Source organism: Mauremys mutica, chromosome 4 (genome assembly GCF_020497125.1).
Source record: "Mauremys mutica isolate MM-2020 ecotype Southern chromosome 4, ASM2049712v1, whole genome shotgun sequence".
NCBI classification, from domain to species: Eukaryota; Metazoa; Chordata; order Testudines; family Geoemydidae; genus Mauremys; species Mauremys mutica.
Window position 1 is genome coordinate 144838497 of NC_059075.1, and position 17224 is coordinate 144855720.

Here is a 17224-nt window from a genome sequence, read left to right on the forward strand (position 1 = left end):
AAAACCGAGGCAGAATCAACAGTTTGAAGCCCAGTTCTGCCCTCCACTCTGTGGTTGTAGTTTCAACTGAAGTCAGAAGGAACATTTGAATTCCTTGTCCAACTGAGTGGAAGTGCTGGATTCAGAAATAGAACAGGCTGCAGGAAAATCCTATATGAATTTCAAAAAGGTAAGATCCCAGAATAAGTGAGCTCAGCTGGCAACACTGCCACACAGCTTACTCTGTGAGGATGCCTGCCTGCCATCCAATGGGTGAACATGCTGGGACAGAGGAGTTGACACTGGAGGACTGGCCATGGTAAAATCCAAGGGCTGGATTGTAGAAGTTGCAGCAGGGAAAGAAAGGGAAACAGTTTCATATAGCTCTGAAAAGTAGTCAATAAACATCGGGGATCCTGGATCTTCTGAAGACAGCGAAGAAAAGTAAGGGTCTTCCGCCGAGCAATAATATGGGGAAGGATGTGGGCCACTGCTCATGTGTCGTGGGGGAGCGTCTACTAGTCTGCTTGAATGGTTCAGTTCAACAGAAGAAAAGTCAGTCTGCTTCTTAACCTCAAAGCCCACAGAACTGCAGGAGTTTGGTAGCCACGGGCCCAAAGAGGATACTGCATCCCCTCCATCCAGTTCCTGGGTGTCTCTCTGCTGCACTAACTCAAAGGGAGTTGATTTGGTTTGTATTAATGGGGCCTTGACACTAGGGTTTCTCCTACATGCAGCTGTAGAGTTCATGTTCAGCGGAAGCTCATCAGAAAAAATGCTGCTCAAGTCTAAGCTGTGATGTTTCTGGAGTGGTTCCCCAGACAGCAGAGTGTCCCATTTCACAGCGGCACCTGCATTCTTGCTGCTGCTGAAGTTCAAGGCCCCAGAAGAAAGGGCTTGTCTAATGGGAGGAACACTGTGCCCATAGTTGTCATGTACTGTTGAGGGCCTACAGCTCGACGCATCAGTCAGTGATATTTCCCCTTGTGCCATATGATCAGAACTTTGATGTAGCTCCTGTTCCTCTCGCGCTGAACTGCAATAAAGTACAATTATATGAGAGCAGAACTATTTACTGCTCAGAAATCCCCATTACCATATAAGCAGAGCTCCACAGCGTTCTAACCCCCATGTGCATACAAGAGCAAGTCCCCAGCAGTCCTTGCCATGTTTTTAGGGGGAAGCTCATCCTGTGCAGTGAGCCTACACAATGCTTCTGGACCAATGAAGTAATGATTGAGCCCTACTTTGAGGGCTTAAGCAGTGAATAAGCCTGTGCTGGCCTCTCTGCATGGGTGAATTTTACCAAACAGCAAAATAAATGTTTCCTGATAAAAAAACAGAAGATGCTAATCAAAATCAATCTTCCTTCTAAAATATATTGAAAAAGAGACCCATATAAAATGGACATTTGGTACCTGAATCTTTGTAGGCAATTACCATGTCTGTGTCTTCCTAAAAAAGTGTCTATTTTTGTTTCAGTGTTTTGTGTGCACTCATTATGACCACTCTCTATAGACACACACAGGACCCAAGTGCTAGAAGAACAACCACATCTCCAGCTATTACATAATGTTATTTCATCCTGAAATTGGAAGTCACTGACACATGGCATTTGCATCATGTGTGTCTAGATTAGACCTGCCCTTACCAGCTTGGTAGTGTCAGAGAATACGTTTCTTCCAGTGGGCTCAGAAGCGGCTGGAGTCTTGGATGGTTTGTTTGAATCTATTGAAAGAGAAAGTTAGTGCTCGTATTGCAGCAAGACTGTCAGGAAAGCATGCAGGCAATACACAAGGTTTCATTTCACTTTGTTATTCCTGGTGATTGACTCTGCCAACTACCTCTGCCTACCATTGATTGTTTGGAAATGGAAATGCAGGAACAGCAGAAACAGACACTGTCTTATTGGAAGATGCATTGCATACGTTTTTACAAGAATCAAACTCTTCCCCAAAAAGTTTGCAATGTCTGTGTAGCTGGCTGTGCTTCTAGAACCCACATGCTATCTGGCTAGGTGGAAGTTGGTTTTGCTTTTGACACTTTAGTTGTGCATTCATCCCCTTCTTTTGGTAAAGCGTTTTCAAAGGACAGCCAGGTCTCTGCAGCCGAGAAGGTTTGGCCAAGAGCTATAAAACCACATCCGGACTCAAGTGTTTCCTCTGCTTTCTGTCTCAACTTGGCCTCACATCTGCACCTAACCATGTGACTGTCCACAGCACAAGAGAAGGAAGCTGACTTCCACAATCTGCTCAACCAAGTCTGGCTGAGAAGTCTCAGCAAATACCAACTTATTACAGCATGTCAAACTCAGGTACATATTTTAAAGGGTTCCGTTTGAAAGTTAGATTTTATTGTGGAGTCAGTCTTAAGACCTTTGCTAACAATGCCAAATGTTTTTCATTGTAAGTCCTATTTCCACCCCCTTTTAACTGAAGTTTCTCAGTCTGAGTCTGTTTAGAAATGCATTTGTTTCAGAAAGTTTGCAGACAGCCAGACAAGCCATGTTTGAGGTGGGGGGCTCTGAGCAATTATAACAAAGAAAGGTCAGAATTAAGAAGTGTTAACTCTGTTTGGATATGACTTGACCACACAGTTTCAGACTCAGACACTTCATCCTCCATCAGAACTAGTCCACAGGGCTTGAAAAGATGTGGCTGAGGAATTTACATGTATTTTTTCACTGTACATTTTAGCCTCTCTTCTTTGAGGAGTTAGCTGTAATGGGCATTACCTACTGCAGCTCCTATCTACTTCATTGGGAGCAGAACCTTTTGTAGCGATGTCTTTGATTTGTGTTTTGTTCTCCTAGAGTAGATTGTTCTCAGGGGAATTTAGGATCTCTTTTATGTTGTTAGATTCTAGTCAAAGCTATTGGAGATGAATAAAAGAGGTGCAGGGCCCAACCCTGGGTTGACAGCTGCTGCTGCCTGTATGGCATCTCTCAAGGCAACATGTTAATACTAGCCTTTGCCTCTTATTGCATCATCCACTCCCATTTGGCCAGTGCTGCCAGTTTGACCGCCAACCGGTCCAATGAATATTCTGAAACTTTCATCTATGATGCTCGGTACACATGGACAGCCTTCCTGAACTAATCCATAAAGGCCTGGTCTACACTGGGGGGTGGGTCGAACTAAGGTACGCAAGTTCAGCTACGCAAATAGCGTAGCTGAACTCAAATTATCTTAGTTCGAACTACTTACCCGTCCTGACGGCGCGGGATCGAAGTCCGCGGCTCCCCCGTTGACTCCGCCACCGCCGTTCGCGGTGGTGGAGTTCCGGAGTCGACGGGAGCGCGTTCGGAGTTCGATATATCGCGTCTAGATGAGACGCGATATATCGAACTCCGAGAAGTCGATCGCTACTCGCCGACCCAGGCGGGTAGTATGGACGTACCCAAAGACACTACACTCTGCTCCTTCTGATCCCTCCTCAAGACCCAGCTCTGCTGGGATGCCTACTAGCAATCAGCCAGTCGAGGTTGACTGTTTGGGGAAAGTCAATACTTTATTCATTCATTATAATAAACAATTACACACAAAAAAGCAAGCGGAACCCTCCTCTGCATCTTGCTATTGTAACAGGGATTGCATAATGAAGGGGAAGGCTGGGCTTGTGGTCAAGGCACTTGACTGGGATTCAGGAGATTTGGGTTCAATCTCTGCCTCTGCCATAGACTCCCTGTATGACTGTAATCTTTCTGCCCTTGTAGAGGGTTAGTTAGGATGAAAGCAATAATGTGCATGTGGTGCTCTCATACTACAGTTCTGGGGACCATACATGGACCTACATAGACTGGAGCCCCTTTGTGCAACCATAATATAACCATTAAATATACAAGAGCAGCAACTGCAATACTTTATTGCAAATCACTTCCCAGTTCAGCAGGGCTTAGAGGAGTTTGAATCTGAACTAACACATCTCGGCCATAGGAGGACAGCTAAAGGCAGTATGCATTGGGGGAAAAAGTCTTACCTCTGTGGCAGCAGAGTCTGACTGGACAGTGAGCACTTCAATCTGTCTTTTAAAGAGTTCGATCACAGCATCGTAGACCAACTCATACTGTTCCTAAATAGAAAACAGAAGAAACACAGGAGATGCAGATATCCCCATTACTCACATCCACTTCAGACAGCAGCCAATTCATCTGAACCATGCAACATATTAGCTCTTACAGTGCTGGAAATTCCAGTCCTTGGGTTAGGTTTGAGTATGGTCAAGGTATGAGTATGTGTTAATGTCAACTGAACAAACATTGTGTGCTGAGCTTCCTCTCCAATACATCCCAGTTGAAGCCAGCTTCGCTTACTGGACAGTAACTTGTTTCAGCATAGACAATCACAAGTTCTAAGCTACATCATCATGTACTCATTTGATTTCTCCTGATAAGCTTCTTTTGGGAAAGGGTCTTACAGAATACAAAGCAACATGCCTGCTGCACACAGAGGCTTACCCCACAGTGTAACAATATAAGTTTGGTTCTTGCAAACCCTGAAGAGAAGTTACTGGTCTGGTTTTATAGCAAGCATTTAGTAGCTATGACCTGCTTGGAGCTTTCTGAACATACCTTGGTTTGCACTATTGATGGCCTTTGTGTGCGCATTTCCTGGACCAGACTAAAAATACTGAAGTTCTCTGGAACAATCTTATAAAAGAGAGATCATGAGAAATTAGAAATGGGCCTGAACCAAAACCACTCCTAAATGGTGATGCAGTTCAGACCTGGATCCAAACTTCAGGCCCATTGTTACAAGAAAACTTTACTACTTGTGATTTGTTTTTTGTTGATGAATCATTTCCCTCCTCACATATCCCCTCCCATCTTCTACTCATTAGGAGGCATCCCCTTCTCTGACAACAGCATGAGAGAAATACAAGTTCCATGGAGTGCAAAGAGAAGCTGAATTTATGGCAACCTGCTCTGAACTGTGATCTAGATGGATTTTAGTGTGACCATGATGCAGAAAATAGCCACTCCTAGAATCCTGTGTTGAGACAGGCATTCATCCAGGAATTACTTCACTTTAAAAGCAATGAAGTAAAAGAATAATCTAGTTTTAGAAACCTGAATTTCTTACACTAAAGGACAGAAGATCAGGACTGCAGCCAGGCACAGGATTGCAGGCAAAAAGCCAGTTTAACAACTGATGTCAGAGCAGTGGTAAAGCACTGTGACCTGCAGTTCAGATAGGAGGGTAGGAACAGGAAAGAGGCTTTTATTGGCTCTTTATGTCTTAGGTTGTTTTAAGGCCTGAGGAGTGGTTCATATCAGCATGTGGAGAGAACACAAGTCAGGGAGGAACAGTAAACAGTGTGGCGGAGGAAGAGACAGGATGAAATTAGGACATGAAACTCATCTGACACTGCCTTCAAAGAGTTGGGCCAGCATAGGTGCTGGAACTAGGGGTGCTGCCGCACCTCCTGGCTTGAAGTAGTAATAGCAACCCAAATACATGGTTTCTGCATTCAGCGCCCCCACAATAAAAATTGTCCCAGCACCACTGTGGGCCAGAGGGAGTTTATGAGAGAATTAGCATGTGAAATATACTCAAAGGCAGCAAGAGAATTTGCTATCATTGGGAATATGGTTCAAAGAAGACTGAGCCAGACACAGGCACTTTGAGGGGCAAAAGAGCAAGTACTGGGTAGGGATACGGGAAAACAAAAAGACTGCTCCCAGGCACTGCTGAGATACTCACCCCATCCTTTAGCAGCTTCCAGGTATAGTCAATGGCACAAATAACTCCTGTTCTCCCACAACCAGCACTGAAATGAAAATTGGAGCCCTGAGATTTGAGGAGGGGTTTTGCCTTCACTTATTACTTCACATTAATCTCTCTTCCTTCTGTGTTTTTATTCATGGATCAATATTGTTATTCTGCAACTGATGCAAATCCAAGTCTACATTGCCTAAGCCCATGCACTGTATTTTCTGACCAAAGGCAGCCCAATCAATCATATATCATATCATATCATATATCCCATCAGTTCCATCCCTGAACCGGCCTCCAATGATGCCTTAAGGAGGGAGCTGGCTGCTGACACCAGTGCATTGCCATGTTCATTTCAGCCATGTTACTCTAGAAGCAGCACCTCTAGTGCCTTACCAACTCCCAGAGCGCGCTGCAGAGCAGTCACTTCCACACAGGATTGCAATCTCTGCAAACAGATGTGGTGGCTATTCTGCTCTTGGCGGTGGGAACATAGATTTGCCAGATCGTGAGAGAGCACTGGTCCATCAAAAACAGTACCCTCCCTGCATCCACCACACAACGCTGAGGATGAAAAATCCCACATTGTACTTGAACAAATTCCTTCCATAGACCCTATGTGATCAGCTATTGCATGAGGACTGATTATATTTTTCTTGGTACGTAACTACAAATATAATTGTACATACAAAGTAGCCAGCTTTTTTTTCCTACATCCAGCCATCCAATTTGCTCAGATACAGATTCTGGCTTTAGAACTTGCTCTCCTCAGACAGGGGATTTGACCTAAGGGTAGGTCCATACTTACCCGCTGGGTCGACGCGGAGAGTTCGACTTCTCGGAGTTCAAACTATCGCGTCTAATCTAGACGTGATAGTTCGAACTCCGAACGCGTTCCCGTTGATTCCGGAACTCCACCACCGCGAACGGCGGTAGCGGAGTCGACGGGGGAGCCGCGGAGTTCGATCCCGCGGCGTCTGGACAGGTAGGAAATTCGAACTTGAAGTTGCATACCTTAGTTCGACACCCCCTCCTCTCCCCCCCGTAGAGTAGACCAGGCCTTAGACTTCAAAAAGTGACAGAAAGAAAGAAGCTGTTCCATTCACTTGAGGCTAAACAACAGCATTTCCCTTGCCAGTAAAACCTCCTTACCTGCAGTGAATACAGATGGGGATGTTGTCATCTGCCTGGTAGCAGCGCATCTCCCAGATAAGCTCAAGGATGGGGTTGATGGAGGAGGGTACATCATGGTCTGGCCAGTTTTTATAATGGAACTGATAAATAGTGCGAATTACCTGTAAATGAGAAGAAAGAGGAGGAGCTAAGGCTAGGAATTCTGCCTGTTTTATGTGAGGAGAAAGCCTCACGTCTCAGATATACATGTCGGTACAGAGCCTACAAACAGGTGGCCATTCCAAGATCAAAAAGGCATGAAAAAAGTCAGTATGTGCTACACCTTCCACCAGTACCCATTTACACTATATTTCTGGAATATAACCTGTCTGTCACTCCGTAAATGTTCTCTTAGGCCATTTCATTTTACATGCCACTCTCTATATTGCCTGCTAATAGTTTCTAAAGAGGAAACAGTGAGGCTAAGGCCTCGTCTATGCTAGGAAATTAGGTTGGTATAACTATGTCGCTCAGGGATGTGAAAAACCCATAGCCCTGAGTGATGCAGTTAAACTGACCAAACCCCAGAATAGACAGCACTAGATCAATAGTAGAATTCTCCCTTTGAGCCATCTCCTGGTTATCAGGGAAGTGGAGTGCCTATGCTGATGGAAGAAACCCTCTGCGTAAGTACAGCAGAACCTCAGAGTTACGAACACCTTGGGAATGGAACTTGTTCGTAACTCTGAAACGTTTGTAACGCTGAACAAAATGTTATGGTTGTTCTTTCAAAAGTTTACAACTGAACATTGGACTTAATGCAGATTTGAAACTTTACTATACAGAAGAAAAATGCTGCTCCCCCCACCCTTTTTTTTAAAGTAGTTTATGTTTAACACTGTACTGTATTTGCTTTTTTTTGTTGCTGCTGCTGCCTGAGTGCACTTCCTGTTCCAAATGAGGTGTGTGGTTGACTGGTCAGTTCGTAACTCTGGTATCCGTAACTCTGAGGTTCTATCATAGTGTTTTCACTGAAATGGTACAGCTGCGCTGCTGCAGCATTTTAAAGTGTAGACAAGCCCTATGTTTTTCTTATCCAGAGAACAACACCTTGGCTCTTAGTATATAATCACTATGGAATACTGGCAGCTCCTTGAAAGCTTACTGTTGAAATCCTGTATCTCCTGCAGTCAACAATGGTACCATTTAATTAGATTAAGTGCAGTAAAGCCAGTTGGATGCTCTTCCTGCCTGACCATTTCCCTACTTACTTGGTTCAGTGTCACCTTTAGAGTCCGAATAACATATTCAGTTTTCTTTTCCTCCAATTCCTGCAGAAGCAATGCATTAGTCACTTTCTGCAGATACATGGCACTGGTTTCCATAAAGGGTTCCACAGATTGTGGAACACTTGTTAGGCAGGATGGAAAAGGCTGATGTACTTACACAAGTGATGGTGAAAGGACCACACTGGAGTGGTGAATCGCCCACTTCAACCCAGTACCGCTCACACTTTTTCTATTGTAAAAAGCAGGAAGAGTCTGTGGTTATTTGTCTCTACACCTGCCTGCCATGTCTCCTGCCTTGTCTTTCTCAATGGACAGTTATTTGTTTCGAAATGCTTGGCTTTGATGCTGGGCTGGACTCTTGTCTCTCTCTTCCTTGGGGCTCCCAATAGACAGTTTCTCCAGAGAGACAGCACCATTTTCTGATGATCCAAGCACCTGCTTGGCTGCTGGAGTGAGCCAACAGCATCACAGTGTGTGGTCTACAGAGACCTTTCTCTCTTGCAGAGGCTAATCTCACTCTCAGAACCAGTTTGGTGATGATTGAACAAAATTGTGTGCATTTGGGAGTCTCCAGATATGAACTATTCACGGATTTCTAAATATGAACTAATTCTTTGTGAAACCCAATGGAAATGGACATTCTTCCTCCCCCTGGTGACACCAAGACACTGGCTCCATGCTCTGACACGTTACTCACCTTCCCCATTTCAAACTCCATGCAAGCCATAACCACAATCTGTAAAAATAAAGTACATAAAGCCTGAATGTCTCTTAATCAGGGGAGAAAGGCAGATATTAGATAGGATAGTTAAGTAGCATTCAGGGATATTTATCAGTGGTGAGAAAAATTATTTTGGGCCACATATGGCCCTCTTACTCTGATGCTTCTCAGCTAGGCAAAATTTGGGCACTGTTCACAGCATGGGTGCCAGAGACCTTTCAGCTCCAAAGCTGTCCCATGGAAGACTGTCATGAGACAATACTCATCCATCATGCTGTTTTTGATAAAGACCCTCATGAAAAATGAAGTGAGCATGGTGCACAACTCGTGATCCTGGAACACTAACAGCACATACCCATTATCCAGCCAGTAACACAAATACACCTGGACTTTATTGCAAAGCTGTAAAAATACATAACAGAAAGCACCGATCTGCACCTTACCAGGACTTCATATTCCCAAATCATCCTCCAGAAGTCAAGAACAGTGGTGGAGAGAGGACCCTGGGTAGCTATATACGCCCTCGGCCCATATACCCCCTAAAATGAAATTCAGATTGCATATTAATATAGTATTTGTATGGGCACTAAGCACCCAAAGAGACAGAACTAGCTCTAATTTAGAACTGTACTGCATTTACATTAAAAGACTAAATTGCTTTAATGACTAGGACAATTGTAGTTCCTTCAGCTTTTTGTCTGGCTCTGTGAAAAGCTGTGTGTTTTAGTCTCTGCAGTATCACTAGTTGGACTGACAGTCCAGTCAACAGCCGACTAGCAGAATCTACCCTTCTCTACTGATAGTGAGAGATGGGTTTGGAACAACCCCCGCCCCTCACTTCCAAACAGCATCAATTTGTTTCTATTTCAGGGGGGAGCTTGGTGACAAATATTCAAAATACTGATCTGGTCTATGTTTTGCAGTTGGGCATATCCCTACTTGTTAATATCCTGGTCTGGGATCCTTTATAATGGTCTGTGCCCTGTACAACGTGGTTAGGCAACATTCCTTGGCACAGATGGAGGGAAACGTCTCTGCTTCAACCAAAGCAAGGGGAGAGGCATTTACAAACCGAACAAAGCTGTAGGGGTGGAGGAATGAGGTACTGACTTGCCCCCGTCTCTTGCTGGCCACAAATGCCTTGAGTTCTACTGATGTAACTGGGTCTCAGCACCGATGTGGGCTCAGAGCTTCCTGTCTGAGCAGTTGTGTCAGAGGCCTTTGCTAGTGGCAGGCAGTGTAGAGTCACTTGCCATTGAACACGTACACACAAAGGAATATAAAGCTGATGGGGACACAGGGCTCTGAGCTGTAATCTGAAAACTGCTCCCCTCCCCAAAATCATGCACTTCTCATATACCAAAGCCTGGCTTCCTGGACATTTTAAGGGGTGTTGGCATGGAGGATTCTTAAAGGTCTCCTTAATTTCCCCCCAATTTCATTATCACCCCCACCATGGTGAGCCACCCCATAGCCAATGAGGACGGGACGGAGCTCCCTCCAGACTCTGGTACAGCTCTAGATGTATGTACTTATTCGATAACAGCCTGCCACTGTCTGCTCATTCCATGCAGCACTGCCATGGGAGCTGCCTTTTCACAGCTCAGTGTGATGTACTACAAACCAGGCAATACCTTCATGAAGTTGGCATTTATGTAATGAGAATCTTTATCTGATGTGATGAGGGAGAGCTCCACTCTGCTGTGATCAACTGCAGGGGAGAAAGAAAGGAGTAATTATTGTTTTTATTGTATCATATTAGAGCCTCGAGGGTCCAAATTTTGTAGATTTTAAGGCCAAAAGGAACCATTGCGATCATCTAGTCTGACCTTCTGCCCAGCATAGGTAATAGAATTTCTTATTGTGATTCCTGCATCAAGCCCATATCTTATTATTGAGCTAGAGCACAATTAAATCAAGGTCCATTTTAGTAGACATTGTTCAAGTATGTAGTATGACAGTCTCTGCCCTGTAGAACTAACATGGAATTAATGTGCCCCAAAGACATCTCTGTCTAAGCCTTGCTTTATGTGGTTTCTCTGAAGTTGGACAGCATGCACATTAAATATATATTTAAATATATGGAGATACACCTATCTCATAGAATAGAAGGGACCCAGAAAGGTCATTAAGTCCAGCCCCCTGCCTTCACTAGCAGGACCAAGTACTGATTTTTGCCCCAGATCCCTAAGCAGCCCACTCAAGGATTGAACTCACAACCCTGGGTTTAGTAGACCAATGCTCAAACCACTAAGCTATCCCTAATAAACTTACCTAATAAATAAGAAAAAATATTTTCCCCTACTGAATAACCTACAAATCCCCACAACTATGTATAGACATTAACATATTAAAAAGTGACATCTTAAATATGAATCATGGCATTCAAAGCATATTAAGAGTTGGTCCGTGGAGGGTCACATGGAGATATGCACAGGTATGTCTATCTGATGAGCATAGGAGAGTACATGCTAGGCTTACATACTGATGTCTATATCCACATATATACTGGGCAGGGGAGGAGGGAGAAGCTAGTATGACAATAACTGGTAGGAAAGAAAGGCTAACTTGCAAATTTGGTATTTTCAACCTACAGGGTAAGATGTCCTTGTATCGATTTTTCTTGATGTTTTCTGGTTGCTCAGACGCTGCAGTTGGGTATATTCTGTCTGATCTGTATTTTGTTGATTGCCTTTTCAGCTTCTGTGGTAAAACAATGGAACAGATTAAAGTGAATGTGTTACAGTCAGCACGGTGCTAGAGAGCATGTCCCTAGGGGGCCAGACTCACCACCACAAAGCAAGGTCTGCACTATTCATTCTTTCCTGATTGGCCTCTCTCGAGGCACTGAGGCCTTGGCTACACTGGCGCTTTACAGCGCTGCAATTTTCTCGCTCAAGGGTGTGAAAAAACACCCCCCCTGAGCGCAGCAAGTTACAGCGTTGTAAAGCGCCAGTGTAAACAGTGCCCCAGCGCTGGGAGCGCGGCTCCCAGTGCTGTAAGCTAATCCCCTCGGGGAGGTGGAGTGCCTGCAGCACTGGGAGAGCTCTCTCCCAGCGCTGGCGCCACGACCACACTTGCACTTCAAAGCGCTTGGAGTTTCGAGTGTAGCCAAGCCCTCAGAACGAACAGAGCAACAGTAGCCACTCGAGAACCATTTTGCAGCCAGGAGTTCTGAAGACCAGAAAGTCTGCATGCTGAGCTGGGGATGCTAGAGGCTCTGACACAGGTTTTTGAAGTGTCTCTTTAGAAAGTTATACATTTATACGGAACACAAAACTTCTGCCGTACGAACTTATAATTTTCAGCATAGATGCCAAGCAGACAACAGGCAATAGTGAGGTTAAGCTCTCTCCAACAAATGATAAGCAATTCACTTTTCTCACACTGTAGCTAAGAACTGAAGCATCTTTGTCAAATAATCTCTGGTTTGTGGTACTGCCTGAATTAGACTGAGCTGTGCAACCAGAGGAACTGAAGAAAAGCAATTGCAGGTACTGCTGAATGGGATTCTAAAAAAGACAACACATGGCACCAAGAGACCTCTAATCAGTCTCTCTTTTGTAGCATAAGGCTGCTGCATTGTGGATTGTTTTCCCTGATGCCAGAGAGGTTATATGGAGTCTTGCTGGTGCAGTCTAAAAGGATCTGTGATTTCACTGGGCTGAGCCAATAGAAACACACCCTTTGCTTCACTACACACTGGCCTTTAAAAGTACTAAACATTTCATTATTACTGCCCCCATTTATTAATGGTAACATCTGGCCCACTGTGCTCGGTGGTATGACAGGCAAGGAATTAATGCTGCTGAATCTCAAACCAGACAATGAGGGATGGTCCCAACACCTCTGTGCTTTGAAATCCTGGAGTCTAGTGCTCACCTTCCTATTGCTCCTGGAGTTGTGTTATTGTGCAGATCTTTTGTTGCTGTGGATTGATTCTGGGAAATGAAGGCCTGCACCATGCTGGCCTTAGTTCTGGCATTTCTGCCCCAGGCAGACCCTAGAGTCTAGTCTCTGGGGAGACTAGTGCAGGAATGCCTGCCAGAGGATTTGAGTGAGGAGCCTCCATCCTGTCTGACAGAGCTGATGCTTTCTCATGCCCTTATAGCCCATTTCATGGCAGCTCTGTGGTTACCTCTGGGATTTGGAGATGAAGAAAAGCAAATAAAAAGCTTTGGGCTAAATGTACGAGGTCACTCGGGCTAATGTTCCCCTTTAGCAGGAACATGTCAGAAAGGCCCTGCTCCAGTTACTGGCGCATGCTGGATGGGCCAGGGGGAAGCTGCACAGCTTTTCTTTGCATCTAATATGCATTGAATTACCAGCTGAGGCTGCTTTCCGACAGGATGTGGAAAGGGTGGCTAAACCAATCAGGCATTAGGGGAAAAACAAAACACATTGGTCTCATGACACTTGGACAAAAATAGCTCTGTGGTCTGGTGAGGGAGCACTGAGAAGCTGGCATCCCCAGCAGAAAGATGCACTTGGAAGGTAGTTTTCTCCTAAAAACTAATAGGTTCAACCCATAGGTTTATTGGAGCAGAACTCCGCATTTGCCCTCCAGTTGAGGGATCACCCAGCACTTTGCCAGAAACTCATGAGAGGCAACTAATTTGCAATCAATCAACTGGATAGCAGAACACTTCCTGTTTAATAAAGGAGGTGCAGCCCATGAGGACTACAGTCCCAGCAAGCAGGGCTTCCACGATACTGCTTTCTCTGCTGTGTGTTGTGCAAAGGAGAAGGTCAAGGTCAGAGCTAGTATCAGCTTACAATTCTGTTACATTTTCGAAGTAAATGTAGTCCTTGCACACACACCACTGCGAGTTTGGAGGAATTTAGCACACATTTAGGGATTGCATTAATAAAAGGAAACACTGCGTTTGGAACATTGTGAAAGGTATAGAATAAGAGACTAGAGAAAGTGTTATTTACCGTTTCATACAATACAAAACCAGGAATCACACAATTAAATTTAAAAAAAGGGAAGTACTTTTCCACACAATGTACAACTAACCTGTGAAACTCATTGCCATGGGAAGTTGTGGTGGCCAAAAGTAGAATTGGGTAAAAAAAAAGAACTAGATAAGTTCATGGAGGATAGGTCCATCCATGTGTATTAGCCAAGATGGTCGGACACAACCCCATGCTTGGGGAGATCCTAAACCTCTGACTGCCAGAAGCCAGAAATGGAAGACGGGGTGGATGACTCCATACCTGCCCTATTCTGTACACTCCCTCTGACGCTCTGGTAAGGGCCACTGTTGGAGCCAGGACACTGGCAAGATGGACCATGGTCTGACCCAGTATGGCAGCTCTACTATAAGCCCCGTTTATCTTTTAATCAATGTGGACAGAATTAGTCATGGTACAAATAATTACTCAGAATTATATTTCAAACAGCTACTATTTCATTATTAACTCTTTCCCCATCCCCCACATTTAAAAAAAAAGGTTGTCTACGTGCCTGTTAGCAGCAGCAAGAGTCCCAGCCAAATGTCCCAGGAGGCTGAAGTTCCCTGCTTACATGCAGGGGTCAGGGTAGATGCTGTGCAGACACCATGCTGCGCAAACATGGCACCAGCCTGCCTCAGGCCTGATGTGGAGGAACAACCAGCCTCTGTGGCACTTCTGCTGAGACTGACAAGGAAGAGGCCAGTCATGGTGGTCATTTCAGTGACACAGACACATGCCCACTAGGAAGCAGACTTAAAACTCCAACTCATTTCACGGCACTGAGCAGCCATCAGATGGTAAGAGCTTTCCATCACTACTAAACTGGGTTGGATTTGAAATCAGACTTGAAGGTGAAAGCTTCTGTATCTCATGACCAATCTCCTGAGCCAACGAGTCAGCAACACTCACTCTCAATTGTTTTCCTCAAGCTGTGAAGCCCACTGGCTGCACAGGACTCTCAAGCAGAGCCCATCCACCCCATCCCAAGGATTTGGGAGCCTAACAGTTGAACACAGTAGAGTCCAAAGGTAAAAGAAAACACTCTGCCCAAGAAGTTTTCATTCACCGTGCTTCAGTCAACCACACACCTACAAGACCTGGGTTTCAAAGAGCTCTCCAGCCATAAAAGGGGGAAGGATTCCTTCTTAGCAGGTCCACCTGCTTGTGGAGATATACAGGCCCTGTGATGCCGTGAGGAATTGCCATTGTGCTTTGACTTATGGCTGAGTGAAGCTAGCACAGAGCTGCAGCGAGACACAGGGAGGCAATGAGCTGGTGTGGAGGAGACCGGTTTCAAGGACCACACTACAGACTTACTTGTTATGGTCCTGTTTCCCTTTGGCCTGTTCTGGACTCCCTGGAGAGGAGTTGTGAGTGACTTTGTAGTTTTTTCATACACACTTGTGGCTTTTATTTTGGTTGGATTTGGGGTGTCTTGTGACAAAGAAATCTACAATGTGGGGTTTTGGAACGAGGACTATGGAAGGAGTTATAATTAATTTTATTTACAGTTATTTTTTCAGACTGATCTTTAGGGAGCAAATCCCACTCCTAACAGTTTAGTTCAGGGCAGCATTCAGAATGACAGTGTTTGCCCCCTTCATTCTTTCCTCAGGGAGCTCCACAGCAACTAGCCACATACACTTACAGCAGCTAGCAAATACCACTTTCCACTTCCCTCAAAACTCACCTTTCCCTACAATCCCTCATAAATTCATCCACGTAACCCTAGTGTAAGTAAAACACCAGACCCCTGGATCTACACACAGTACGGGGGGCCCCCATAGCCCCATCACCTTATTATGTATTGCTTCACCACAAACACCCATCTGGCTTTGTCAGATTCAGTCTGTGGGTGCCCTAGTTGACACATTTCATAGAGGCTTGATTTCCAGAAAGTGCAGAGCACTTGTCCTCTGACGATCAGTACTCTGTGAAGGCATCTTAAATTGTGCACCCAACATTACCGGCCACTTTTGAGAATCTTGGCTGTGTCTTTACTCACTATGAGCCTGATCCAAAGCCTCTTGAAGGTAACAGAACAACGCCCCTCAACTCAAAGTGCAGCACCATGCTGCTGTGTGTTACATTTCAAATGATCACATTACTACCAAGAGGGGTCTCAGTAACCTAGAGACCTGTAGCCTATTTCCTAAACCATCCAGCATCTCTCACAAAACAGATTAAAAGGACATGCTGTGTGGAGGCTGCAGACAGGCCTTGACAAGAGAATAATTCTGTTCATGGAAATTCAGAAGTTTTTAGACTAAATTAACTTTAGAGTCAACAGTAACTTTAAAACATCTGATGAGTTAAGGAAACAGCTGTCACTTGTCATGTTGTTTTACAATCAGAGGGAGACAGGAGCATTGTCATTTATTTGGGTAGAATGAGTCAAAAACAGAGCTGCAGAAGTCACAGGACTCTTATGTATCAGCCCCACATTAACAGGAACATAGGGGGAAGTCCAAGTGCAAGGGAACAGCAGGATGTTCTCCCTGGATTCCAGATCTGTAACTCCCTCAAACCTGCTGCAGATTGCACCCAAGGTTGGACTTTGTGGGTTGCACCCCCTTTAGTGCTACCCCCCACTTCCAGATCATGTTTTTAATGAAGGAGACTAGAGCCACTTGGCATTGAGGGACCAATACTGTAAGCCACAACTCCAAGCCAGGTTAGTTTCTAGTCTGCATCTTCTATCACCACAGAGCTTGACATGTGGCAACTTGGTAGACTGATATCTGTGACATTGCAAATGCAAATAGCAAGGGTTAAGCTTCTCAGCATGAGGCTGCCCAAATGGAACATCTGGGCACAAATCAGGTACTGCCATTGGCACCAGCAATTACACAATTTGCATGTGCAAGGACCTGTTTGTACACAGTGGGTGTTTGGAGGGATAATGGACACAGGCTTATTTTTGTGGTTCATGCATGGCAAGCAGATTTGAAAATTTGGCCCTTATCAGTTTTCTTCTAAGGATCTTAATACTCAGAACAGCTGTCTGAACCATCCTGGGCTTTGGGAAAGGCCTTTCCCAGCACCAGAGAAAACACTTTCCTACCTACTATTTTTGGCAGATTGCAGACAGTGCACAAGCTACACACCCACTTTCCCCAGAGACTAGCACGTTCATCCTGGCCTGACACCCCCGACACCTCAGCCTCCCTCTCACAGTAAAGCACAAGCGTTAGAGACTGGGTGGGGAAAGTCAGCCACCGGTGACATTGCTTTTTTCCATGGAACAACTGGACTGTTACTGCAAGGTACTCAGCACTCAGATTAATCACCGCTCTCTGACAGAGGTACCGGAGATCATCAGTGAGTGAGCAACTGACATTTTCCTAAGTCTTTGAAGTGACTCCTCTCTAGGAAGACATAGTGGGAGCTGGCTCATGTGCGGGCCACCTGAGCAGACTGGATTCTCACCAGCAGCCTTGGCCATGCAC

General features: G+C 45.0%; 1 protein-coding gene across 2 annotated transcripts in view; it reads right to left on the reverse strand.

Annotated features, from left to right (window-relative positions):
- Positions 1 to 17224, reverse strand: part of PTPN22 (protein tyrosine phosphatase non-receptor type 22) — a 31717-nt gene that overhangs the window by 12360 nt on the left and 2133 nt on the right. The window contains exons 2-13 of one of the 2 annotated variants that reach the window (XM_045013205.1): positions 11411 to 11519; positions 10451 to 10527; positions 9260 to 9355; positions 8793 to 8831; positions 8253 to 8324; positions 8078 to 8137; positions 6846 to 6988; positions 5682 to 5748; positions 4550 to 4627; positions 3958 to 4050; positions 1631 to 1707; positions 222 to 1015 (exon numbers count right to left, since the gene is read on the reverse strand). In XM_045013205.1, the coding sequence (XP_044869140.1) occupies positions 222 to 1015; positions 1631 to 1707; positions 3958 to 4050; positions 4550 to 4627; positions 5682 to 5748; positions 6846 to 6988; positions 8078 to 8137; positions 8253 to 8324; positions 8793 to 8831; positions 9260 to 9355; positions 10451 to 10527; positions 11411 to 11519 (1705 nt within the window). Of the gene's footprint in view, positions 1 to 221; positions 1016 to 1630; positions 1708 to 3957; positions 4051 to 4549; positions 4628 to 5681; positions 5749 to 6845; positions 6989 to 8077; positions 8138 to 8252; positions 8325 to 8792; positions 8832 to 9254; positions 9356 to 10450; positions 10528 to 11410; positions 11520 to 17224 lie in introns of those variants that run through there. The other variant, XM_045013206.1, reaches the window with a different exon arrangement.